Source organism: Talpa occidentalis, unplaced genomic scaffold (assembly GCF_014898055.3).
Source record: "Talpa occidentalis isolate TD23 unplaced genomic scaffold, MPIMG_talOcc4v2.1 talOcc4.2, whole genome shotgun sequence".
NCBI lineage: Eukaryota > Metazoa > Chordata > Mammalia > Eulipotyphla > Talpidae > Talpa > Talpa occidentalis.
The window spans coordinates 107,218,363-107,244,946 of NW_023602073.1; the positions used below are offsets into that span (position 1 = coordinate 107,218,363).

At 35.3% G+C, this 26,584-nt stretch overlaps 1 protein-coding gene across 5 annotated transcripts in view; it reads left to right on the forward strand.

The window, feature by feature from the left end:
* Positions 1 to 26,584, forward strand: part of LIN28B (lin-28 homolog B) — a 108,454-nt gene that overhangs the window by 52,988 nt on the left and 28,882 nt on the right. For all 5 annotated transcript variants that reach the window (XM_054699059.1, XM_054699061.1, XM_037520158.2 and 2 more), the window contains one exon: positions 10,011 to 10,195. In XM_054699059.1, coding sequence (XP_054555034.1) covers positions 10,011 to 10,195 — 185 coding nt within the window. The remainder of the gene's footprint in view (positions 1 to 10,010; positions 10,196 to 26,584) is intronic.

A 26,584-nucleotide genomic window follows, 5' to 3' on the forward strand; every position in this document is an offset into this window, starting at 1 on the left:
TTGGGACATTTTTTAAACAAATTGTTTTCTTATTGTTGAGTTTTAAGAGTTCCTTTTATATACTAAATAACAATCCTTTAATAAATAGTTTTTCTCTGTTTGTGACTTATCTTTTTGTTATCTTGATATTGACTTTCACAGAGCAAATGCTTTTAATTTTAATGAAGTCCAGCTTATCAATTATTTCTTTCATGGGTCATGCCTTCAGTGTTGTATCTAAAAATGTATGACAATATTCAAGGTTACTAGGTTTTTTCTTATGGCATCTACTAGAAGTTTTATAGTTTTTTTTAAATTTAAGTTCAAGATTCATGTTGAGTTAATTTTTGCAAAAGATACAAGAAATGTGTAGAATCCTTTTCTTTGTAGTGCAGATATCCAGTTGTGGTATTTGTTGATACATATTTTTAATAAGTAAGATCTAATGGAAATATATAATTCTTTTGATTTGATAAAGCATTAATATCACTGAAACTTAGATTTGATAGGAATTTATAGCTTTTATTTAACCACCTATTAATACTGATTCCTCTAATTTACAAAGACAGGCAATAAAATGATATGTGCTGCCATAATCAATTTCTTTACAATTCAGTGTATCAGCTAAGAAGTTTTATAGAAAAAATTTAGAGTTAAATTGTAAACATATTGTAAAAGATGAGCATGAATTGAGTAGGGAGATCTACTGTAGGTCTGTAACTTCAGGATTGTTAACTTTAGAATTGTGATTATAGTATTGAAAAATTGAAATATTCTGGAGAATGTTTACCCTAGACATCAGTTATATACTGACGTTTGGTGTCAAATTTCTGACTTTGAGTCCTGACTTTTTCATTCATTCAGTAGGACTTTGGGTCTTTAAGTATCCTTTTTTTAAAAATGAGAAAATCAAAGCTACTTTTCTTCCTTCCCTCTTACCTTTGTTCCAAGCACCCTGATATCTGAATATACATTGAACAATTGTTACATTTCAGGGATTTAGGAATGGAACTATAAATGAAAAATTATCATATTTTCCTTTCAGAAATTTGTAGCTTCAGGGTAAAAAAAGACATATATACACTCATGTGTTACATAATGACAGGAATGCATTCTGAAAAATGCCATCATTAGTTGTTTTCATTACGCAAATGTCAATTACACATACCTCAGTGGTATACCTACTAGATACCTGGAATATATGTTATAGCCTTTTATGTATTCAGTCTGTTGTTGGCTCATATGTCATTAAGTGACACAAGACTATAATGCAGTATGACAAGTGTTCAAACAGTGATATATGCCATGTATAATTGGAGCACTGGAAAAGGAGTACCTGTATTAGCCCAAGAATATCATGAAAGCTTTGAAGAGGAGATAATGTTTAAACTGAAACTCAGTGATGTGTAAACATTTGCCAAGTGGGGTTATGGGATAAGGGTAGGTTACAGCAAGTGAAATGCCAGCTGAAAGCATAGCAATGGTGCCTGTAAGTCATCAGATTCTTCTCAATATGTGTTCACGTTCCCCTACCTTTCTTGTCCTCTTGTCATCAGCAGGTAGAGGGGCAGGCTGGATACTTAAGAAAATAGTATAAACTATTTTTTGAGCTACTACTCAATCTGCTAGGCATTGTACAATCTTAACAATAGCTGTAGTAGATATTTTTTATTTATAGGAGACGTTATTTATCCCCAGTTGATAAATAAGGAAAATGGACTCAGTTTTTTAACATGGCTGTGGTCATGTAGCTTGACATTATAAATGGTAGGGATTGAGATAGGTACCCCACATTTTAATCTATGCATTCTGTCCATTAAATCTTTTTTCAAAATACCATTCAAATAGTGCTGCCAATTTTAGTGTGTCCTTTACAGGTTTAAAATGCAGGCCCAATACAATGACTTACCTAAAGGCTTCCTTTAATATTCAAGACAAGTAGAAAAATCTCATTATTTTTAATCCTATTTATGTGAAATTTACAGATGAGACTGGAATTAAACTGGATTTTATATATTAGGTAAGGCTCAGTAAACATCTTCTACAATTCCACTGTCTTTCTTTTTAGCTTTGTTTTCTTAAAAGATTTGAGCTGAGTAAGAACCAACTCTTGCTCCTCTTCAGTAAGTTGCAAAATAATGAAAATGCATGAAGGGAAATTTCAGCATTGACAACAAAAAATTATGTCTATTCATTTCCATCTATGTCCACGTTTACAGAGTGAAGGCATAGAATTAAAAAAAAAAAATCTTATGACAAAGGGTAGAGCTCTGTGTTCTATATCAAAAAAGCGAGGGAGATTCATCCAGTATTATGCAGTGTTTCCATGGTTGTACAACATGTTAATTGTAAAATCAAGATAAGAGCCCAGATCTCCACTTTGTCTAGTGGTAGTTCTAGGGTGTTCAGAGTCTAAGGTCTTAGTGATCCTGGAGCATCTTGGTGTGTAGTTTATAAGCTTACAGTCTCTGAGAGCTCTGGCCAGTCATCTGCATGTTGTATGACATCACTACCACTGGGTAATAATGGCCATTTACTAGTGTTCTATTTTTCCACTGATACCTTAGAAATAAGTCATCTTAAAAATATTTAAAAAGAAATGGAATATATCTGAATTATCATTTTTTTCAACTCCTCAGCATTCTGTTACTCCAGAAATCTGTTTTTCTTCATAACATACCTAAATCACCCAGATCTATTGGACTTAAAGTCTCCTTGAGTAATTTTTCATTGTATTTTATTATATTGCTATACATTAAATTTTTATATATATATATATTTACTTAAATTTATTGTTGTAGTTAGAAAAAGTTAATTATGACTTGTTCAAGGAGTGGTGGTAAAAAAGCCAGATTTTGATTTTTAGGTGTTTGCAGTCACTGTTAGATGATCCTTCCTGGCATGAAGCACTTGTAGGATTGTTACTTTACAATAGCATTATCACTAAAACAATAAATTGTTACTAGGGGCAATTTGTAATTTATAGCAGGGAATATGTATGAGTCCTGAAGTGTTTTGCAAAGCCAGTCCCTTCTTTCCTTTTTTTAAATTTAGTTTAACAATCTTTTGCTAAGGTTACCTTTTAATAGTTATCCCCACAAGGGTTCCTGCTCTCTTCAGAATCCACATTTACTGCCAAAGAAGTCAGATATTTTAAAACACAATTTAATCTTGCTATTTTTAAAAGCAAAAAAATAAGTACCAATAGATCTCTCTTTAGAATAAAATACTTAAGATATTATTCAAAAAATTCCTTTATCTGCGTCTAACTGTACATTTTCCAGCTTCAGTTTTGTTTATCCACTTCAAAATAACCCACTTAAACTAAGCTACCTGCCATCTCTATGCAATTATTAACTATCCTGCTAAAGAAACATATGGTTAAATCATTAGCTCAGTTTGTAGTATCTTCTTCAGTCTCCATTAAAATCTCACTCTCTTCATGTACTCAAAAAATGTACCTTGCTTGGAAGCTTACAAAACATCTCAGTATACACCTTTCCTTCATAGCATTGTGAATTTTTCTGTATTCTCTCTCCCTGGAACTCCATTTCTGGGTAATTGTCCTTTTTTTTTTTTTTTAAAGATTTATTTATTTATGCATACAAGATTTATTTATTTATGCATAGGCCAGAGGTGTGGTGGGTAAGAGGATTCACCAGAGACAGAGTGGGGAACAGAACAGGCAGACTGACTGAAATACACTGCTGAGGGGAGTAGCAGGCATAGCAGGAGAGGTCAGCTGCGCCTTGTGGGTTGCTCCCTGGCCGGGGATGGAACTCGTGCTGCAGAGGCTGCGGACAGCCTCATAAGCTGTGTCTCAATCCCTTGCGCCACTAGGGAGGCCCCGAATAATTGTGCTTTTGGATTCATCCTCTGTACTCTTGTTTATCCCTTCATGTATTGCATTTAGTTTATCTTATGTCCTGAAAGATTTTCTGATATTTTACTTTGAACTCACTTAATTTCAATAATCATTTTTAACTTTCTGAGAGTGATTTAAAATTTTTTTCTGTTTTATTGATGTTATTGTCTCTCATATCTTTGGAGATACTAGATGTATAAAATTTTTTTGTTCCCTCATTTATCTTGGCCTTTCATCATTATACTGCACATTTTGTGATTCCTGGTTGACCCTTCAGATATGTGAAAGGGCTAAGAATGAGGGATAGGAATGATTTAAGGCTGGGTGGGTAGTGAATCAGCTCTCGCAATGGCAGCCCCCTAATTGTCAGAACTGAATAGGGGTTTGGTTTTTAGGGGCCCAATATTTCACTATTGTCCAGATAGTTCCTTAGTCTTTTTTGGGAAGGGCCTCAAGTTATTTGCCTTAAAGTAATGTTTGGCTGTTTTCACTTGACTAGGAGGCAATAGGGGTGAGAGAATGAAATGGGCATCTGGTCTAAATATAAGCCTTGCCTTAATCCCCATCTCAAGGCCACTGCTGCTATCTCTTGCCATTCATTGTACCTGCTGTTTCTTAGCACAGTCTCTCCAAGTTCTGTTAGAGATGCTGGTTCCTACTCCTGCTGTGGTTCTTTTACCTCATTCAACATTCATTCTAAAATCCAAAATGTCTTGGATTCTGTTTTCTATTAATGGTACCCATCTTACTTTTTTCCTTATTGTAAACCTATTTCATCTTATATTTTACAATCGTTATTGATGGCTTTCAAGGATTAACATGAGGCATGTATTTGTTTAGCCTGTCATCTTGAACTGAAATTCACTTTATGCTTCCCAGGCAAGAAAGTATGCTCTTACTTCTAAGGAGAATCAAGTGTAAAATTGCAGCCTTCCCAAACTAGCTGGAGAAAGAAAGCATATGACTGGAGAATACATGACCACAACTAACTGGAACCTTTTAGCAAAAAGTAGCATTTGGACCCCTCTCATTTGAGACCATATGCCTGTTATTCTTTTTTTTTTTTTAAGTGGGATTTTTTTTTAAGATTTATTTATTTATTTATACAAGCACTGGGTACAGTCAGAGGCGTGGTAGGGTGAGAGAATTTACCAGAGTCAGAGCGGGGAGCAGAGCAGGCAGAAGGACCGAAGTACACTGCTGAGGGGAGCAGCGGGAGGCAGGAGAGGTCTGCGCGCCATGTGGGATCCTCCTCTGGTGGCCTGGGAGCAGCCGGGGATCAAACCGGCGCTGCAGAGGCTGCAGGCAGCTTCGCAACCCAGCACTCAACCGCTGTTCCACCGGGGAGGCCCGCCTGTTATTCTTTAAGAGTCATTTTCTAAATGATACAGGGGAAGAAAGGGAAAAATTACAAGGAAATAGAAAGCTAGTATTTTTACATTTCTGAAATAAATTTATGCCACAATATTTTTAAAAATTTGGGATGTAGAGAGTGGGGAAAAAAGGAATATTATTTGATTGGAGGAAGAGAAACACAATCATGTGTTAGATGAGTTAACAGTATGCATAAATTCACAATTAGCTTGGCCCATTGTTAAGTGCATGCTATCTTAATAGGAATGTCAGCAACTTCTAAATGCCTACTCATTCATTTGGTCATTCCTTTGTTCATTTATTCATTGAAGAATGTGATTTTATCTCTTATAAAGAATAAATCTCTATTTTGCTCAAACAAATGACACAGATGACAATGTAGGCCAACACCAGAAATCCTACTTTATCTATAGAAATCTGCATTTTTGGCTTGAGTAAGCAGAGCATCATAGATTGTGAGGCATTTCAATGGAACTAATTCAAGAATATGGGTAAAATAAGGAAGAACAAGGAAAAGAGATCCATATTAACTTCTGAATGAAGTTAAACCTTATGTCATTTCTATGAACCATTATAATCCTATCAGCATTTTATTTCAAATGTACTACCAATAGTGTCATCTTGAGACTAAAAATATGAGAAGTAGAAGCTGGAAATTTTTACTTTGCATGAACGATACATTTAACCCCTTAGAGTTCAGTCTACCTTCTTTTCAAGTGGAAGTTGGATTAAATAATCCTTAGGGAATTTTTTAAGAAATTGTTGAATTATAATTATTTTTAGCCATAATGCTGAGCATTTGAGTAATACTAAGATACATACAATAATCCCTGGCTTTTAGGAGAAGGTAAATCCAAAAGGGCAAATAAATTGTAAGGCATACACAGATATTTGCATTACCCAGCAGTGTTTTGTAAAAACTATATTAAAGGAATCGAGTGAAAGAAATTTCCAGTTTGGTGCACTTGAGGATGATTGCGTAAAGAATCATTGTAATTGTGTGTTGAATCTTGAGGTTGATTTTGATAAACAGTTGTGAACAGGAGAGTGCAACCCCGCCAGCTTAAGCTGGAGTACTAAGATGAAAAAGCATAAAGTGTGTTTGGGGAAGTAAAAGTCAGCCAGTTTCACTAATGATGAACTTGTGGTCTGCTATAATTGGAAAGACATAGAAAATACAACTGGAGGTAGGATTATGAATGGGCACACCTACAACCTAAGAATGGTATTGTAGATTTTTCAATTTTTATTATGTATTTAATATTTTTATTAAATTTATTTTAATATTTTAAAAATTATTTATTTTATTATGATAATACTGATTTATAACACTGTTTTAAGTATATAGGTACATTCATTTTCAAATGCATGGAAGCACAACATGCCCAATTCCAAAGCGCCAGTGACCCCTCCCTCCTGTGTCTGCTACCTTACTCTCCCCCTCTGGTAACCTCAGTTCTGCAGTCAGATGTCAAGGGTTTGTTTTGGTATAGATTATTCTATACCTTTACTTTATTTCTTTATATTCTACACGTGACTGAAATTGTCCAGTATTTGTCTTTCTGACTTACTTTACTTAGCATGATCCCTTCCAGTTCTATCCATGTTGTTGCAAATGGCAAGATTTTACACACACATCCCCTTTTTTGGACTGAATAGTATTCGTGTGTGTGTGTGTGTGTGTGTGTGTGTGTGTGTGTGTGTGTGTGTACAACATTCCTTTTTTTTTTTTCAAATTTTATTGTTTTTTAATTTTTGTATAGAAGAACTGGGGTGTAGGTCAGAGCTGTGAGGGGTGAGGATTCACCAGAGACAGTGGGGAGCAGAATAGGCAGATTTTACTGAAATACACTGCTAAGGGGAGCAGCGAGCAAAACAGGAGAGGCCTGCTCTGCTATATGTGGGTTAGCTTCCTGATCGGGATTGAATTCAGGTTGAAATCAGGCTGTCACGGTGATGCTGTCATGGTGATAGTGCTAACCTAACCCCTAGGCCATCAGTGAAGACCCTACACCACATTTCTTAATCCCCCCATCATACATTGTTTATATAACTTCAATGTTGTAAATAGTACTACAGTGAACATAAGAGTGCATTTATCCCTTCAAATTAGTGTTTTTCCAGCTTTTGGATAGATGCGTAGGAGTGGAATTTCTGGATCATATGGTTGTCGATTTTTGAGAAAGGAGACTAACAGGCTAAGATTAGTTCAGACAGAATATGCAGATATGGAGCTTGCACGAATAGGGAAGAGACTTGATGCTGAAATATCGACGAAGAAACTTTAACCTATTTTCCAATTAAGAGATAGGTGGCATCTGAAGTACTGAAGTAGGATAGCAATACTTCAGTAAAATGTTTGGAACAGATGAAAGAAATTATGAAGTGAAAAATAGACAGGATGTGATAGTGGTTGAGTAAAACTTAGGATTGCAATCAGTGTGGCTGGAAAATAGACACCTTTAATAGAAATTGTTAAGTCACAAAGGGAAGTTGATTTTTGTGAAGAAATATAATGAGTTAATTTTCAATTCAGTAAACCTTTCCCACTAGGTAGCAGTGATTTTGATGTAATAACAAAGAGAATATTCTCTGTAATCCTTATCTTTTTCTTCCAAGGTCATTATAGTTTCTTAAAGATATCTTTTCTCAAGTATTATAAATTTTAATTGCTTTGCATACTAATTTCAAGAAGGTGGAATAAATGATAGAATAAAAAAAGAAAGCATTCTTTCTGGATTTTACGAAGAATGGCCAGAACTTAGTGGTCCATAGAGCCAGAATTTTACTTTAGACTTGGAAGAACTAAATCTAAATTATCATTAATAAATGATAAATGATAGCTATCAAAAATCATAATAATGGAAAGAAAGATAAAATTAAATTGGTAAAAGTACACCCGTACTTAGCAACTATGAGAAAATAAAGAAGTGATAGAATTTTTATTATAGAAACATAGCATGAAGTTACTGTAGCTCTAATTAAAGCAGCTCTCCCTTCTCTCTTAACAATAGTTGATGTAGGCTCCACTTCATTTGATTTGATAATCTGCACTTGAATGGAGAGGGAGAGAGGTAATGAAAGCAAAAGACCTATTATAAATAGTGAGGAGAAAGTATAGGAGAAAAAAATAAAAGATTTGGAAATGTAAGGAAAAAGCTTAAGAACAATAATTTTTTATTTTAAAGAGTGTGTGCAGTTGTGATTTCCCCCGAGTTCTACAGAGAACCAGACAGCAGAAATGGTGCTGGCAAACTGCAACTCTGCGTGAAGGATTCCGCAGTGTCTGATGTACTGCGCTAGGAGAAGATTAAAAATCCCGTTGTTACGTATCTTATTACTTTCATAAAGAATTTTTCTTTTGGCACTGGATTTAGAAGTGTGTTTTTTTATTGTTTGTTTCATGTAATAATTTGGTTATATGTAATTATTTATCTGCCATTAAAATCATAGACTCAGGAAGAGTAAAGATTTTCTGGTTCAATATTTCCCTAAGTAAGCTAGTAAAGAAAGGACTCTGGGATCAATTAGGTCAGGAAATTGCTGAGTTAAACACAATTAAACAAGATTTTTATTTTGTTGGGGGAAGGGAGTAAGAGGTAGGTCCAGAATTTCTGAAACTTTTATATGTCATCTGACTCAACTGAGCAGAAACAGCATACAGCATTTTACAAGCTTACTTTACCACCTGGAGCCTTTTCCCAGAAACATTGTTCCTTAGAAAGTACACAAAACAAGACGCAAATCCCTTAAATTTGCAGATAAACAGAAAAAAGATAAAAACACTCATTCAAAACTGCATTGCTATTTAAAGAACGGGGGTTGATCTTCTACCATGCTTATTTTTGTTCCCTTCAGCCCCAAATTTGATAAAACTACATGGATATTTCAAATTAGATCTGTAAAATGTACACAAGTGGTTTTAAAAAATAATAAACCAATGATTAAATTAATTATAGTATATTTAAAATTGATATATTGACCGATGAGAAGAGTAAGATTCATAGACCCAGTTAATATTTGTAACCTAGATTACATTTTTGCAATCAGGAAAACTTCTTTTCCCCCCAAAATTAACTATCTTTCAGATTTTGAGAATTTGTTTCAAATTATGAAAAGTGCAAACACTACAGTTTATAATTTGCACTCTGTTGTTCCAGACCCCAGCTCTACATAAAAACATATCTTTTTAAAAAATCCTTTACCTAGATGGCATTTTGATGGAAACACTGTTTTCCTTAATTTTTTAAACAATATTATAAATTTTCCTTCCCACATTAATAGATATAGGTCTTTCAATGACTCAAAATGTTGCAATATATAGGTCTACTATAATTCATTTAATAAGATTCCTATTGATAGATATTAGGGTTGTTATAATTTTTTTTACCAGACAGCACTGTAGAGACTTGATAGGTCTTTTTTAAAAAACAAAAAACAAAAAACAAAAAAAACCCTTGTGTGAGTATGTCTTTAGAGGAGACATTGTAGTGGAATTGGTGGGTCATAGAATATGCATATTAACATTTTTTTTTAAGTATTGCTTAGTTGCCTTTAAAAATGGAGTAGTTTGCCTTTAAAAATGGAGTAGTTTATTCTCCCACTGCCAGCATTGCAACAGGAAATATAAAATGGCATAAATTTCACTGAAATTAACAAATAAAGAATTCATACTTTGTAATGGATAACAGAGAATATCTTGCTATGTTAATCATAAAATTATAGCGATAATTTACAAAAACATTGATAATCATGATCTCTCTTTCTCTCTCCCTCTCTCTGCTCTTTACAGAGCAAATTATTCATGGAAGGATTTAGAAGCCTAAAAGAAGGAGAACCAGTGGAATTCACATTTAAAAAATCTTCCAAAGGCCTTGAATCAATACGGGTAACAGGACCTGGTGGGAGTCCCTGTTTAGGAAGCGAAAGAAGACCCAAAGGGAAGACACTACAAAAAAGAAAACCAAAGGGAGATAGGTAATGATTTTATTTTGTTAGTCTGAGTTTATTATATTTGGAAAAGGTTTCTGAAAATTTTTATTTTTAATTATGTTACTATACTTTATATAGTCTAGCCAAAATGAAATAAAATACTACCATCATGTAGTTTAATTGAATTTACCAAAAATATAGACTGTCTTACTGTGTTGACTATCTGTAGAATATATTGAACCGAGCATTCACCATTGAATGGCTCTCTGACCACCATTTCCACTAGACTGTTCTAAAACCACAAGTAAGGATTTTAAGTTCCCTATTGGGCAGAGGTGTCCCTCAGTATGTCTTAATACTGCACCTGTTTTTTTTTAATGAAAATATATTTATTGTTTTATACGTTTTTTGAAGATAGCTCACATATAGGGAACTCAAACAATATAAAAATCTATAAAGATACCTGAGTAAAAGTCATTTGAAATCCTAACTAAAAGTGGGACTTACATATACAATATTTTTGAATCTTGCATTTTTTTTTCACTTAATGGCCTACCATGGAACATTTTTAGTACCTGTATGAACTCCACTGTATGAATGTACCAAAAATTAATTTAAACAAAGCTATGTTAAATTAACTGTTAAATTTAGGCTATTTCCAATATTGTATAATCACCAATAACACTACAGTGGAAATTCTTCTATATACAGTTTTAAAAATTTGTCTGATTATATGTTTAGATAAATACCTAATACTGGAATATCTGGATTAAAACTATGCACTTTAAAAATTTTGATATCTGTTTCTAAAATGAGCTCAGAAATGCTTAGGACCGATTTATAACCCCTCCAGATATGAGGCTGCTTGTTGAATAAAGTCATCCTTTTAATCTTTTCCAAATGAATAGTTTCAGAAAATGCAACTCATTGTTTTTCTTTTCATCTTTGATTAGGTTAGAGGTTAAGTATAATTTATATTAACTTTCTTTTTTTCTGTGAATTACCTGTTTCTTATGCTTTGCTCCATTTTTTTCTGTTGAGGTAGTTATTTGTGATCATTGATTTGTAATTTTGTAATTTGTATATTTATGATATTAACCTGTCTCAAACAGATAAATGTATTTTCATCTTGTAAGATATATTCTAACTTTAATTATAGTACTTTTAAAGATAGTTTTGAAGTTTTGCATTTTTATAAGACAAGTCTATTACTTTCTCCTTCATGCTATATGATTTGATTGCTGTTTGGCTTTCCAAACTACCAAATTAACAATATACAATATTCATCAATTTTCTTTTTTTTAAGGTTTATTTATTTATGCATACAAGAGCTGAGGTACAGGCCAGAGGTGTGGGGGGTGAGAGGATTCACCAGAGAGAGAGTGGGGAACAGAAAAGGCAGATTGACTGAAGTACACTGCTGAGGGGAGCAGCAGGCGAGTCACGAGAGGTCCGCTGTGACATGTGGGTTGCTCGCTGACCGGCTGGGGGATCGAACTTGTGCTGCAGAGGCTGTGGACCGCTTCATAGGTTGTGTCTTAACCCTTTGTGCCACCTGGGAGGCCCAATATTCATCATATTTTCTTATATAATTGTTACTAAATTATCATTTACATTTAATTATCTCTTCTCTTATCAAATGATTGTTTTTGTTTGTTTTAAGATTTATTTTTATTTATTTATGCATACAAGAACTGGGATGCAGGCCAGAGGTGCATGGGGTGAGATGATTCACCAGAGACAGAGCGGGGAGCAGAACAGGTGGATCTTCTGAAAGCCACTGTTGTAGGGAGCAGCAGGCGAGACAGGAGAGGTCTGCTGTGCCATGTGGGTTAGCTCCCTGGCCGGGGATCCAAATTCTGCTCAGTGGCTGGCGATAGCTTGATAGCACTGAGATTAGAACCCCTGAGCCGTAAGGGAGGCCGGCAAATGATTTGTTTTTGAAGAAAGGACTATAAGTACCTAGCTTCCTCTCCCCCTTTCTATATTGCTAACAAGTTATCTCTACAGCATTTATTGCCTAGTCTGGTTTGAAGAACTGTCAGTAGAGAACAAATTTTGTTTTCATCTACATTTTAGGGCTCATATTGGATAAGAGAGAGGCCATTAAAATGTGTGAAAGTATAAAGATACATTTAGCTATTAAAGTAATGCTCTGCTTTCAGAAATAGTGTGTACACACAGAGAGAGAGAAGTAAAGCTAGTAAAACAAAGCTAAAAAATCCTTTATTTCCCCATGTCTTTTTAAAATTTTTTCTTTTTTTGAGGTAGAGTTTACTTACATATTGTTGATATTTAGGAAGTACAGGATTCTCCACTTCAGGTACAGTCATCAATACTAGCACTATAGTTCTGGCATGTTTTACATGTATATGCTGGATTGGAATCAGTAAGAGAGGGAGGGAGAACTGGAAACTCTGAAAGAAGTAATATCACAGGACATTCCTCTTATAAGACCTTGTCAGCCATCATAAAGACTTTGATTTGTGAGAAAATGAGAAGTCATTGGAAAATTTTAAGTTGAAAAGTAACATGATCTGCTTTATCTCCTTAAAGTGTCATTCATTTTGGCAGCTGTGATGACAACAAAAGTAGAGAGGCAAGGATTAAGCTGAGAGGCAGTTCAAATAATTCAGGAAAGAAATGATGGTGGTTCAGACTGGAATGTTAGTGTTATAGGACAGGAAGAGGGGTAGCCCAAGCCCCGCAAACCTGCCTATTCTAAATGGGTTCTGCCATCCGCCGCATCAACACAAAACATATGAGACTTTAATGGGAAGAAACTTTAATAAAACTAGGAAACAATACAGGTAAGGCAAAGAGTCTAGTTTCTAAATGAAGCACCCAAAGTTACCCATCCCCTCGTGGGTAAAACTCCATCCAAATGGGATCGGCCCAGAACAAGGCCCCAAAGCCTGCTACAAGTCTAAAGCATCTTCCAGTGGGGACCCACAGAAAAGGGTCACAAACAACCGGACAAGCCCGGAAGGAAAAGAGCAAAATCAACATCAAGATAAAAGCTGCCATGGTCACCTCCCCACGGGTCTGACCCACATCTGTGTCACCCAGTCCACGACCAAAAGACAAGTGCAGTTTCTTCATATGTCTCTAGGCTCCATGCGCCTCCTCCAGGTCTCCTGGCTCCATCCTGCTTCCTTCCTCAGTCTCTTCTGCAGCTCCTCCTCTTCCTGCTCAGCTCCACCCTCCCTTGGGTGGGGCAGGGAACCTCCCCCTTTCCTGGGGACCACCCTGTTGCATTAGCAGTAGAGGTGAGCAAGTCAGGAACAAAAATATTTAATATTGGGTCAGACATGGATCTTGAGAGAATGTGAACGAAGATTCAAGTCTGGTTTGACCTGAGTAACTGGAGAGATGGAGGAATCATTAACCAACATGGAAAAAATGAGAGAAGAAGAAGGAAATTAGAAATATGGTTTGGAACATATTTGGTTGGAGATATATAACAGACATCCAAGTTGAGATGTAGAATAGGGTTAATGAGTATGGAATTTCAGAACTAGAGATTAAAATGGGAGCATTCAACAAAAAGCTGATTATTCCCAGCCATAAGACTAAATGAGATAGCATCAGAGTGAAAATACATAGAAATGAAGAGGACTGAGTCCTGGAATATTTAAAGATTGGGAGGCATAGGAAGAAAAGCAAAGGGCACTAAAAAGGAGAGAAATTGGAGAATCAAGAGAGGGTTTTGTCTCAGAAGTAATGGAAAGTATTTCAAGAAAGAGAGAACATGAGGTGTGTTAAATGGTGTTGATGGTGGAATGGCCAATAAACTGACCACAAAACATGATAATTTTGCAACACAGAAGCCATGGGTGAAGTTGACAGGAACAGTTTCATTGGACTCATAGAAGTGAAAGGCTAAGTGGATGTATTCAAAAGAGAATGAAAGAAGAAGTGGAGACAGCAAGCATAAACCACTTTTGAGATGGTTCCTTTTAAATGGGAGTTGAAAAGTGAAGCAGTAGCCAAGGGGAAGAAATTATTGTGTGTTGATGGGAATGGTGTAGTAGAAAAGGAAAGCTAGTAGGAGTGAGGAGGACAGTTGCTGGAGTGATTTCCTTGAGTGGGAGAGAGGATTGGGATTAAAAATGCAACTGAGAGCCAGTCGTGAGTACAAATAGTTCATTCTTACAAACCGGAGGTTAGGTGCAACATACGGGTAGTGGTGAGTAGGTGGATAAGGAGAGAGAAATGGTGAGATTTCTCATCTTTCTATGCTTTGTTTCTTAGTGAAATTTGAAGCAGGGTCATCAACTGAGAGTGATGGTTCGGAGATTTGAAGTGGAGGTTTGGGGATTTTTTTAAAAAAGGAGAATATATGAGACAGGAAAAAAAGCGTTATGAAAATAAGATAGGATTTTGGTTTGTATCAAAAACCCACTTCATTTGTATTTTCCCAGTTCATTTGTATTTTCAATGATTGTGATTTTTCTCCAGCTTTTGTTGACTCCATGGTTCACTTGTGAAATAGGGTTGGGCTTTCCTAGTTGAGAGTGAGAGAGAGAGAAACAAGAGCACTGAGTATTCAGGTGAGCAAGTACAATGATGAATCATTGACTAAACTGGGTAAGTCTATGAATCACAGACTAAACATTGAAAAAGTGGCAGGTTCATGGTGTGAAGGAATGATTCTACCTTCAAAGGTGGTGGTTAATAACTGTTCCTACTGTTTACCTTTATTGGGTATCTTACTGTGATTAAAGCTGTGACATACCTAATATCTAAATATTTCTACTAAGTTGGAATGTTCGTATTTGTCACTAGGATTAGCAATTCCAGTTTTCCATGTGTCTCTTGTTTTTTGAAATGATGGAGACAAACTGCAATAACATTCAAACATTCAATAACATTCAACAAGCATAGAGACTCCTATATAAAAAATGAAAACTGAGAAAACTGGATATGACAGTGTCAACTGATGCCTGGAACAATCACTAAAGCAATGCTCCCAAATGAAACTTGATAACATTCTTGACTTCTTTGAGGTTATTAACCATGTCTACTTCCTGAAACAGTTTTAGTAATGAAACTATAATTATGCCTGAAACCAGATTTTCTTGTTTATTAGCGTAATGATGTGAAGTAGTCTGAAAAATGTTAAAGTATTCTGAATTTTCTAGTTATTTTCCAGTGCCTATTTCCCTTGATTAGGTATTTTACTACATTTTAAAGAAACTGCTCTTGGATTAATTTCTGCTATACTGTTTCTTCTGAATACATTCTATTTGATTGTTGTTATTTCCTTATATTTTTTACTTCTACTTTTTATTTTGAAAAATTTCAAAATACAAAAAAGTAGAAAAATGATATTTTTAGCACATATATATATATATACACTGACTTTTTGATAACTTTAAACATTTTTGTGGAAATTTTTAAAAGTTTAAAAGTATATTACAGGGCCTCCCTGGTGGTGCAAGGGATTGGATACCACACTATGAAGCAATCCACAGCCTCTGCAGCATGAGTTCGATCCCCGGCCGGCCAGGGAGAAACCCACATGGAGCAGCAGACCTCTCCTCTCTTGCCTGCTGCTCCCCTCAGCAGTGAATTTCAGTAGATCTGCCTGTTCTGCTCCCCACTCTGTCTCTGGTGGATCCTCTCACCCCCCGCATCTCTGGCCTGTACCCCAGCTCTTGCGTGAATAAATATATAAATCTTTGGGGAAAAAAAAGTATATTGCAGATGCTTTATAGAGCACTGTAACTTTATGCCTTATAATCCTTATCAAAATAGACAGTACTTCCTTAACAGCATCTGATACCCAGTCCGTATTAAAATTTCCCTGTTGTCTTAAACTTATCTTTTGTCAAATCAGAATCTAGTTAGGGAGCATGCTTATCACTTAATTTTTTTTTCTTTCTTTTTTTTTTTTTATAGAGGCATGTTTTCTTTCTTTCTTTATTTGTTTGTTTGTTTGTTTTGTTTATACATGCACTGGGTACAGTCAGAAGCGCGGGAGGGTGAGAGAATTCACCAGAGCCAGAGCGGGGTGCAGAACAGGCAGAAGGACCGAAGTACACTGCTGAGGGGAGCAGCGGGCTGCAGGAGAGGTCTGTGCGCCATGCGGGACCCTCCTCCGGTGGCTGGGAAGCAGCCGGGGATGGAACTGGCGCCGCAGAGGCCGCGGGCAGCTTCGCAACCCAGCGCTCAACCACTGCGCCACCGGGGAGGCCCTTATCACTTAATTTTTATGTGTCACGTCTCTTACAATCTAGGACAATACCTTCCTACACACACATACCCTCTTTTTTTTTTTGGGACCCTCGCCGGCAGCTGGGGAACGAACCGGCGCTGCAGAGGCTGCGGGCAGCCTTGCAGCCCAGCGCTCAACCGCTGCGCCACCAGGGGAGGTCCCACACACATATCCTTTTTAGGAAGTAATTCTGTGACATTAACTTGTTAAAGAGACTAGTCCAGTTGTCTTGCAGAATGTATCGTGATCTGTATTAATACCAGTGTTTTAAAACTTGTTTCTCTAACATCTATCTATAAAGGCTATAAATTGGAAGTACTATGCCAAAAATATTTACCTTGACTCTAACAAAGTCCTTTCAGTCTAACTATTTGAGTACCATAGTTTTGTTATATAATTTGAAATCAGGGAGCATGATTTCTCCAGTTATATTCTGCATTCTCAAGATTGTTTTGGCTATTTGGGTTCTTTTGTGGTTCCATTCATTTGTTAGGATTGTTATTTCTGTGAAATAACACTGAAATTTTGATAAGGATTGCATCGAATCTATAAATTGCTTTGGGTAGTATGGACATTTAAGAAATACAAATTACTCCATGATCACAGACTGTCTTTCCATTTCTTTGTACTTTCATCAATGTCTTATAATTTTCAGTGTATAAAATGTGTCACCTACTTGGTTAGATTTGTTCTTATTTAATTCCTTTTGATGCAGTTGCAAATGGGATTTTCTTAATTTCTCTTTCAAATTGTTTTTAGTGTGCAGAAAGCAGATTTTTGTATATTGATTTTGCATATACAGCTTTACAAAATTTGTTAGTTCTAATAGTTTTTGTGTGACGTCTTTGAATTTTTTATATAAAATATTATTACATCTGCAAATAGAGTACTTTCCTTTCTAATTTGCATGCCTGCTATTTCTTTTTCTTCCCTAATTGTTCTGGCTAGGACTTCCAGTCCTGTGTTGGATAAAAGTGATGAGAGTGAGCTTCTCTGTTTTGTTCCTGAACTTACAGGGAAAACTTTAAATTTTCCTCTATTATGATGTTAGCTGTGACTTTTATATATGGCCCTTATTACATGAGGTGTAATTGTTGAGAGTTTTTAATCACGAATGGATGTTGAATTTTGTCAGTTATTTTTTCAGCACTTACTAAGATTGTCTAAGGGTTTTTATCCTTCATTCTATTACTATGGTATATCACAATTGATTTGTGGACACTAAACTATCTTTGCATCCCTAGAATAAATGCCAGTTGATCATGGCATATCAGCCTTTTAATGTATTATTGAATTCTGTTTACTAATATGCTGTTGAGGATTTTTGCATCTATGTTTATCAGGACTATTGGTCTGTAATTTCTTTAAATAGTCTTGTCTGATTTTGGTTTCACGATAATGCTGGAAGTATTCGAAGAAGTATTCCCTCCTCCTCTATTTTTGGAAGAGTTTGAGGAGGATCGTTATTGAGTCATCTTTTAAATATTTGCTAGAATTCACCCATTAATCCATCTGGACCTGGACTTTTATTTGGGGGAAGTTTGTGATTGTTGATTCAGTCTACCAGTCGTGCTCAGATTTTCTATTAATGATTCTGTTTTGGTAAGTTGTATAGTTCTAGGAATTTAGCCATTTCTTATGGTTTGTGCTTAGGTGCATAATCCTTTTTATTTCTGTGGTATTACTTAATATGCCTCCTGTTTGAATTTTATTGTATTTGAGTTTCTTTTTTTGTTGGTTAAGTATAGTAAAGTTTCTAGTCTCTTGGTAGGTCTCCATTTCATTTATTTCTACCCTTTGTTATTATCGCTACCCTTCTACAAACTCTGGGCTTGGTTTTTTACTTTTGAAACTGGCTTGTTTCACTTAGCCATAATGAATTTGAATTTCATGCATCAGTGAATGAATCAACTATTTATTGATTATTGTTAAGTGTTATTTCGTTCCATGCATATAACACTGATTTTTTTATTTATCTGTTGAAGGGAATTTGAGTAATTCCGCTGTGGCAATTATGGAGAGAGTTGCCACAAACTTTTGCATACAGATTTTCATGTTCACATAGTAAGTTTTCGTTGATTTAGGAGTGGGATTGCTGGTCCTCGGTGTATATTGCAACTTTATAGGAAACTGCCAGATTGTTTTTCAGAGTGGTTAATTATACCATTTAGTATTCCACTAGTAATATATTGAATTGCCAACTGGTCTCTCCCTTTGCCAGCATTTGGTATTGTTAGTATTATCTTAAACGTTCTATTAGATGTGTAATAATATCTCATCATGGTTTTCATTTTCATTTCTTTAATTTTCATTTCCTAATGTGCCACTTGTTGGTGATGTGTCTATTTATATCTTCTGACAATATTTTGCTGCATTGTGTTTTCTTATTGTTGCATTTTAAGAACGCTATGTAAATTGTGGATAAAAGTCCTTTTTTTAGATATGTAACTTGCAACTGTTTTTCCCCCATTTGTGCCTTGCCTTTCCAGTCTCTTAAATATCCACAGACCCAAAGATTTTTATTTTGATAAAAATAATTTATTGGTCTTTAATTTTACTTCATGTTTATTTAATAAAGTCTTGTTTAAAAATTCTTTGCTTAAGTCCAGGTCACAGAGATTTTTCTCCGTACTTTCTTATAAATTTGTAGTTTTTCATTTAAATCTTTGATCCATTTGACTTAGTTTTTGTTTTGTTTTGTTTTGTTTTTTGTTTTTACATTTCACCTTGTTTACTGAATTTGTAATAAAAGAGGTAGTGAGGGGAAGGAAGCATTCTAAGAGTCAGATCCATAAAAGACACTGGGGCAAGGAGAATCAAATTAAATCAACAAGGGAATGTGGGGGAGTCAGAAGGAACCTTGCCCACCTTTCAACATCAAATCAAGAAATCGGGGGTTGGGGGGAAAAGCAAAGGATCAAGAAAGGAGAAACAGACATCATCTTCAGTCTGTCACTTGACTTAGTTTTTAATACAAGGTTGATGTTGAGGTAAATTTCTTGTCTGTGAATAATAGGAACTGTTCATGCACCATTTTTTTTTTAAAGAGTATCTTTTCTCCTGAAGTTTTTTTTTTTTTTAAGATTTATTTATTTATGCATAGAAGAGCTGGGGTACAGGCCAGAGATGCGGGGGTAGGAGGGTGAGAGGATCCACCAGAGACAGAATGGGGAACAGAACAGGCAGACTGACTGAAATACACTGCTGAGGGGTGCAGCAGGTAAGGCAGGAAAGGTAGGCTTCGCCAGGTGGGTTTCTCCCTGGCCGGCAGGGTAATCGAACTCATGCTGCAGAGGCTGTGGATTACTTTATAGTGCGGTGCTTAACCCCTTGCGTCACCAGGGAAGTTTTTTAAATTAGAAGTTTTTTAAAATTAAAAGTTTTATAAAATTAGAAGTTTTAAAATTAGAAGTTTTTTAAAATTAGAAATCTTAATCTAATTTCTGTCATTTCAGATTAAAAATTTTAACTTTGAAGTTTTTATTTCAAAGAATTAATGTATCTAACATTAAAAATTTGTTTCTATCACTCAAGAGGATGTATTTGTTCAATATCTGTAGAACCAGATTTTGTGAAGATTTTTATCTTGTGGCAAGAAATAATAATTTTAAGGATTTTACCATAATTTTGAGCTAGTTCTTTGCAAGAGAAAAAATGAGATTTGTTTTTCATCTGTCTTAAAATTCTGCTAAATTAGTGTTTTCTTACCAGTGTTCATTTACTCTATAACAGTGTTACGTTTTATTTTAAATCTGCCACATTTTAAAAGTTTTATTGAGATTTCAAATAAAATAATTTCAAATTATCTTTCTTATTTACTTGCCTATGTTCATTATCAAAAGAGTAAAGAAACAATGAGCCCTATAATCCTCTCTTTATTGTTAATTAAGATGGAGGAATTTTATTTTTCTTAAAAACTGATAAATTTCTTGATAAATTTATTCTTGATAAATTTATTCTCTATAAAACCACTGTGTATTATAAGAAAAAGAAATAACTTCTAACAGAATAAAATAGTGGAGGAAGATATTAACATGACTATCTTATTTTCTGCCGTTATTCATTTTTAGTATTTATGTGAAATAATCATGTCAAAATGAAATTTTATATTATTGAATTTTAGTTTATAGTAAGAAATATGATAGAGTAATAAAAAGGATGTGGACTGTTTCTATCTGTGTAGGTTAAATGATTATAACCATTAATAACTAGTGAACAAAAATCTATGTAATTTTTAGAGCCAGTTGAAATGCACACAAACATGGTAGATGTATGTATTGGCTGTATACGTACAGCTTTGTATTTTTTTATTGTTTTTTGCTTCTTTTTTCAAACTTCTTTTTTATTCCAATTTTGTTCTAGACTAGTGACTGTCTTCTTTGTTCTCCTTAACCTTCCACTTCTTTTCACCCAACCACATAGTCCAAGAAATCTATTCATAATAATGCAAGTTCTCTTTCAACAGTGTTGACTTAAATTTTAAAAATAACTTAGAAAATAATACTAATGTTCTATTGCTTTCATTCTGTTTCATGCAGCATATCATTTGCATCTCTGCATTAGCACATGAATGGTTTTGATTATCTACATGAGTCAAAGTTTTAATGTATTTTATTTAGAAAGAAAGTTTATTGTTAATATGTTTAGTATTACTACTTTTACTGTGAAAGTGTAGGAAATTCCTTTTATATCTCATATAAGGATTTTATCTCTTTGATTATATCTCAAAGACTTGTTAATTTATCATTTTTAAAATGCGTTTCATTTAGACTTAAAAATTGAATATGAAATTTAACATTCTCTGTAGTTTAATATTAAAGTTGTACCTTATAGTATATTTACCACTTATGGTCAAAATGATTAAGGTGACTATAAACAAAGTCTCAAGTCTAATTTATTCTTAGCCCAGAATGCAAGAGCTAACTTGCATTCTTTTTAAGAAAAAATTAAACATGTATGATAATAAAATTATTTTTGCAAGGCTGTAATTTTGTGCTTTCAAATTTTTTTAAATTTGCAAGATGGTTTTGGAAGCCATAACATTTTTTGCTTTTACCTATATAGGCTTTGCACTTTGAAGGACTGTACATTTTCATTTCCTTATTAAAAAGAAAAAATATTTAATAATGCCCTCATGTACCTTTTGAGTAAGGGAGCTTAAAGCTAATGGTAACTTTCCCCTCCCCAGCTCTACACCAGTATAACCTCTTCTAATTATTATCTCTGTGGTATAATTTGAAGTTTTCCAGGTACTTTAAAGTTAGGAATTCTATTGCTATATAATTTTTCAAATCTTCGTAGTACGTCTGAAAATAATTGATCTATACTTAGGTTTGTGATATCTGTTTTACTTTAACTTAAATATATATTTTACTTTTAATTTGAAAGTTCTTTCAGTGATTTTACTTTCGTATTATATTCCAGAAACTACTCCCAAAAGAAAAAGGAAAATACTCTTTAGCTGCTAGAGATTTTTGAAAAATATAAATCAACAAATTCCAATAAATAACTGTTTCACCCTGATATTTGTGTGATTAGATTTAGGAATTTGCTGTTTAGTAGGTTCCTATTGTGGAAGAGAAATCTCTCAGGCGTGAATTGATAGTCCAGATCCTTTGAGGTCTGTCTGTTCTGACCTATGACCCCTATTCTTACAAGGTCAACATCTGAGGGCAGGAGATTAAGGCAGTTTAAAGACCAGAATGGCAAATGGAATGGAAAAATTAGCCAGCACATTTTGGGTGCAAAACATCAAAGTCATCAAATAGTTTACTTATTTTAAACCTGGCTTATGGGTGTAACAAGCTAATTTTACTGCACGTGTTGGCATCAGAAAAATTTAGTAATCATAATGCACTTTAAGATTCTATTTGTGTAATAACAAATTTTACTCTAGAATACAAATTAAGTGTATAAAGCTTAACCTCAAAATATCAGGAAATGCAAAAATAGTTTTCATAGTATCAATACATTTTGGTCTAGTGTTCAGTTTAGATACTTAAATTGGAAAAACATTTACCTTAGCTTTTACTATGAAATATTTAAGCTTGTCGATAAAGTAGAATAAAATATATGTACCTATATTGGCTGATAAATTGACTGCAGATTTAGTTATAATTATATACTATTGACTTTGAAGAAAAATCTACTTAAAACGGTAGAGGCAGAAAACAAAAGAAAGTATATTGATTAGTTTGTCCTTTTCCTCTTTTGTCTTTCTGAGACTTTATTCTTTTATATTTTACCACTTACCCTTTTAAAATATTCCTTAAGCCTTAAATTATATGCTTTTCATTATAATTCCAAAATCTAGAGTAGTAGATCTCCTTTCTTAGTTCCTGTGTTTTGGCCCCTTGTAAACAATTCTTCACCACCCTTTATTTTACATTTGTTTGTATCCTGGACAGCTGTGAATTTGCATCCTCTGCTTCCTACTAATGACTGGCAAGGGCTGGAATTGAATAACTGAACTGTTGCATCCAAGTTTTCATTCATCCATGTAGTGACTAAGAAAATTAGTAAAACCAACAGAATACCCAAGTCTCCTTAAATCTTTTGCATTTTTATTCTACCCCAAATTTTCCTTATTATGGACTTAATTTTAGGGTGGTTTTCCATGTCCTTTCTTCTTGTGATTATTTGGCCAGAGATCTCTTAATGAGGCAATTATAGTTGTTTCCTTCATTCACATTATCTTAGCAGATGCTCTCCCTGCTGTGACCTCTGTTCAGACCAGGCAGACAATGTGCCATTCTCATCACCCTCTGCAAGACATTGTGAGGGGCTGAGCTTCATTTGGAGCTGCATAGGTCTCCCAAGACGCCTGATCAGAATGGGCAGAACCCAAGTGCCAAATGATCACAGTTTTAAGGTTGATTTTATGATTGTACTTTTATTCTAAGCATAATAAATAGTAAAATAATGTCTATAGAAAAAAATGTTCTAGAAGTAACTAATAATATTACAAGTAGAAATTGTGCTTTTAAGAAGTAATCTTACATAGATTCCTTCCTTTGGACTGTGATCTTGGTGAAAATGAGATCACATATTTATAGTATGATTTCAATACAAGGGATTATGAGACTTGAGTAATATTTCAAAACTTTGAGATCCTTTGAAAGAAAGGAAATGAATTTAATCTTAATCCAAAGTATGCACATTTTTAATGATATATGATATTTTCAGACTGTCACTTTTCAACTTTAAAATATATATAAATTCCCGTATTTATATGCACTGTCATGTCCATTCTGTTCATTTGTGAACAGTGAAGACTGATCAAGATGAAGACTAATCAACAGAAAATTTCTATAGTTCCACTGAAATACTAGTCCTATACCTGAACACCAAATAAAATCCACTGTATTAAAAAATTGCCAAACCTCCAGTTAGCCTTTATATATTCTGTATTAAATAGGGTGTACAAGTCCAATTCTGTTTTGATGAATTTGAAGAACCACAAAGAGTCTTCCACATTTACTCTGGAATTTTATTTATTTATTTATTTTAAAAAAAGATTTATTTATTTATACAAGCACTGGGTACAGTCAGACGTACAGGAGGGTGAGAGAATTCACCAGAGCCAGAGCGGGGAGCAGAACAGGCAGAAGGACGGAAATACACAGCTGAGGGGAGCAGCGGGCGGCAGGAGAGGTCTGCGAGCCATGTGGGACCCTCGCCCTGCGGCCGGGGATCGAACCGGCGCTGCAGAGGCTGCGGGCAGCTTCGCAACCCAGAGCTCAACCGCTGCTCCTCTGGGGAGGGCCTACTCTGGAATTTTAATCTTTTGAAATTTGACTAAAATAAACAGATGAAAAACTATGGCTTGAACTATTATCAAGAAAATTTTCTTTTTGTTGGTATAAATGGTATTAACATTTATATTATTACTTGTGAATATATAGCAAATTATAATCTTGTATTTTTAAGTAAGTAATAATTTAGTAATGCGGGTTTCATTTTTGTAAAATCATTTTTATAATCAATGTTTTAATATATGCATTTTCACATAATGAAGGGCTATTTCAGATATAAACAGATAACTAATGTTAAATTTAGAAAATATTTCATGAGGGCCTCCCCGGTGGCACAGCGGTTGAGCGCTGGGTTGCGAAGCTGCCCGCAGCCTCTGTGTCTCTGGTTCGGTCCCCGGCTGCTCCCCGGCCACCGGAGGAGGGTCCCACATGGCGCGCAGACCTCTCCTGCCTCCCACTGCTCCCCTCAGCAGTGTACTTCGGTCCTTCTGCCTGCTCTGCTCCCCGCTCTGGCTCTGGTGAATTCTCTCACCCTCCCGCGCTTCTGACTGTACCCAGTGCTTGTATAAATAATAAATAAATAAATCTTTAAAAAAAAAAAAAAAAAGAAAATATTTCATGAAGGGAAAATGCTCTTGGAGCACATTTTCTTTAAAGATAATCTAGGTCCTCCCTGGTGGTGCAAGGGGTTAAGTACCGCACTATGAAGCAATCCGCAACCTCTGTAGCAGGAGTTCCATCCCTGGCGGGCCAGGGAGAAACCCACCTGGCGAAGCCTACCTTTCCTGCCTTACCCGCTGCACCCCTCAGCAGTGTATTTCAGTCAGTCTGCCTGTGTTCTGTTGTCCACTCTGTCTCTGGTGAATCCTCTCACTCCCCTGCATTTCTGGCCTGTACCCCAGCTCTTGTATGCATAAATAAATAAATCTTTTTAAAAAAATTATCTAGAACAAGTCAATCAGAATTTTGTGCTCTAATGTTTGCTTTAAGTTTGGTCTTGCAGCCGTTTAGAGCTGGCTGTGAGGCTGCCTGCAGCCTCTGCAGCGCCAGCCCGTTCCCCGGCCGCCGGCGAGGGTCCCACAAAAAAAAAAAAAAAAGTTTGGTCTTACATTTTGTGTGACTTTTTAAATATGAGTTCTTAAGTAACAAAATCAAGTTTTCCCCTTCATTTTGGGAGGGAGAGTTATTTGTTGATGTTAATTATTATAGAAAATCAGAATCTCTCTGGCAATGATTTTTTTTTAAACGTACTTATGTTCTTCCATGAAGACTAAAAAAATTATCTTTAAAACTCAGTTTTTCAAGAATCTAATACTAAAGCCAACTGAATTTCATCGTTATCCTCACTAATTGGGAAACAGGATGTGATCACAGTTAGAGAGAGGGGCTCAGTTGCCTGGTGCTATGTTTGAACCAGAGGCTGTTTATACCTAGCCTCCCTCTGCACTAGCTGGTATGCTTGGTCACAAATAAAAGCCTCCATGTATGGCAAAATGTTTTACAAGCCCATTATATGGAAATGCTCTTAGGTCAGTTCCTGCTTTTTTACTTGATTCCAGACTCCTCTTCTGTTTTTGCTCCTTGTCCCCTCAGATTGAGTATTATATGAGAATTAAGAATTTAAATCTTATACAAATATGGAAGTTCCTGGAGAAGGGATTAGTGAAATAATCACTAACCAAAAAAAAAAAAAAATCACTAGCCAGTGTTCAGGGGCCCCCAAGTAGCTGGACAAATCAGAGCTTTCAGAGCATTGCAAAAATTCAGGTGTATCTGGCTATTGCAGAGAAACTGGAACAAGGGAGCCTTTGGGTAGATCACAGAAACTGTTGCTTTTGTGTAGCTACAGACCCTGGGTTTACAGGCAAGGATCTGTGGTGTGCTGCTGCTGCTGCTCAGGAATGGAGATGTGGGAAAGACAAGATGGCCGGGAGCACCAAGAGGACAAACTGGGACCTGCTGCCAGATCCTAGTCTGACCATCATGACCCTTTAATAATAATGGCTTCTGCTCCATTTTTGCTTTCCAAATCTTATACAAATTTATTTTTTGACTAACTCTAACCTGGAACCATCCAGAGAAAGGGATTATAGAAAACAGTGTTATCAGCAATTGCCAGTTTGTCATAAAATACTCCAGCACTAACAATATAAGCAAAGAGAAAATAAAATAATAGAGTGGGAAAAAAGACATATATATATATATATTGTTTTTAAAGATTTATTTATTCATGCATACAAGAACTGGGGTACAGGCCAGAGGTACGCTGGGTGAGAGGATTCACCAGAGTGGGGAGCAGAACAGGCAGACTGACTGAAACACACTGCTGAGGGGAGCAGCAGGCAAGACACAGGAGGTCTGCCATGCCATGTGGGTATCTCCCTGGCCAGCCGGAAATCGAACCCACGCTGTAGAGGCTGTGGACAGCTTCACAACATTGCACTCAACCTGCTGTGCCAC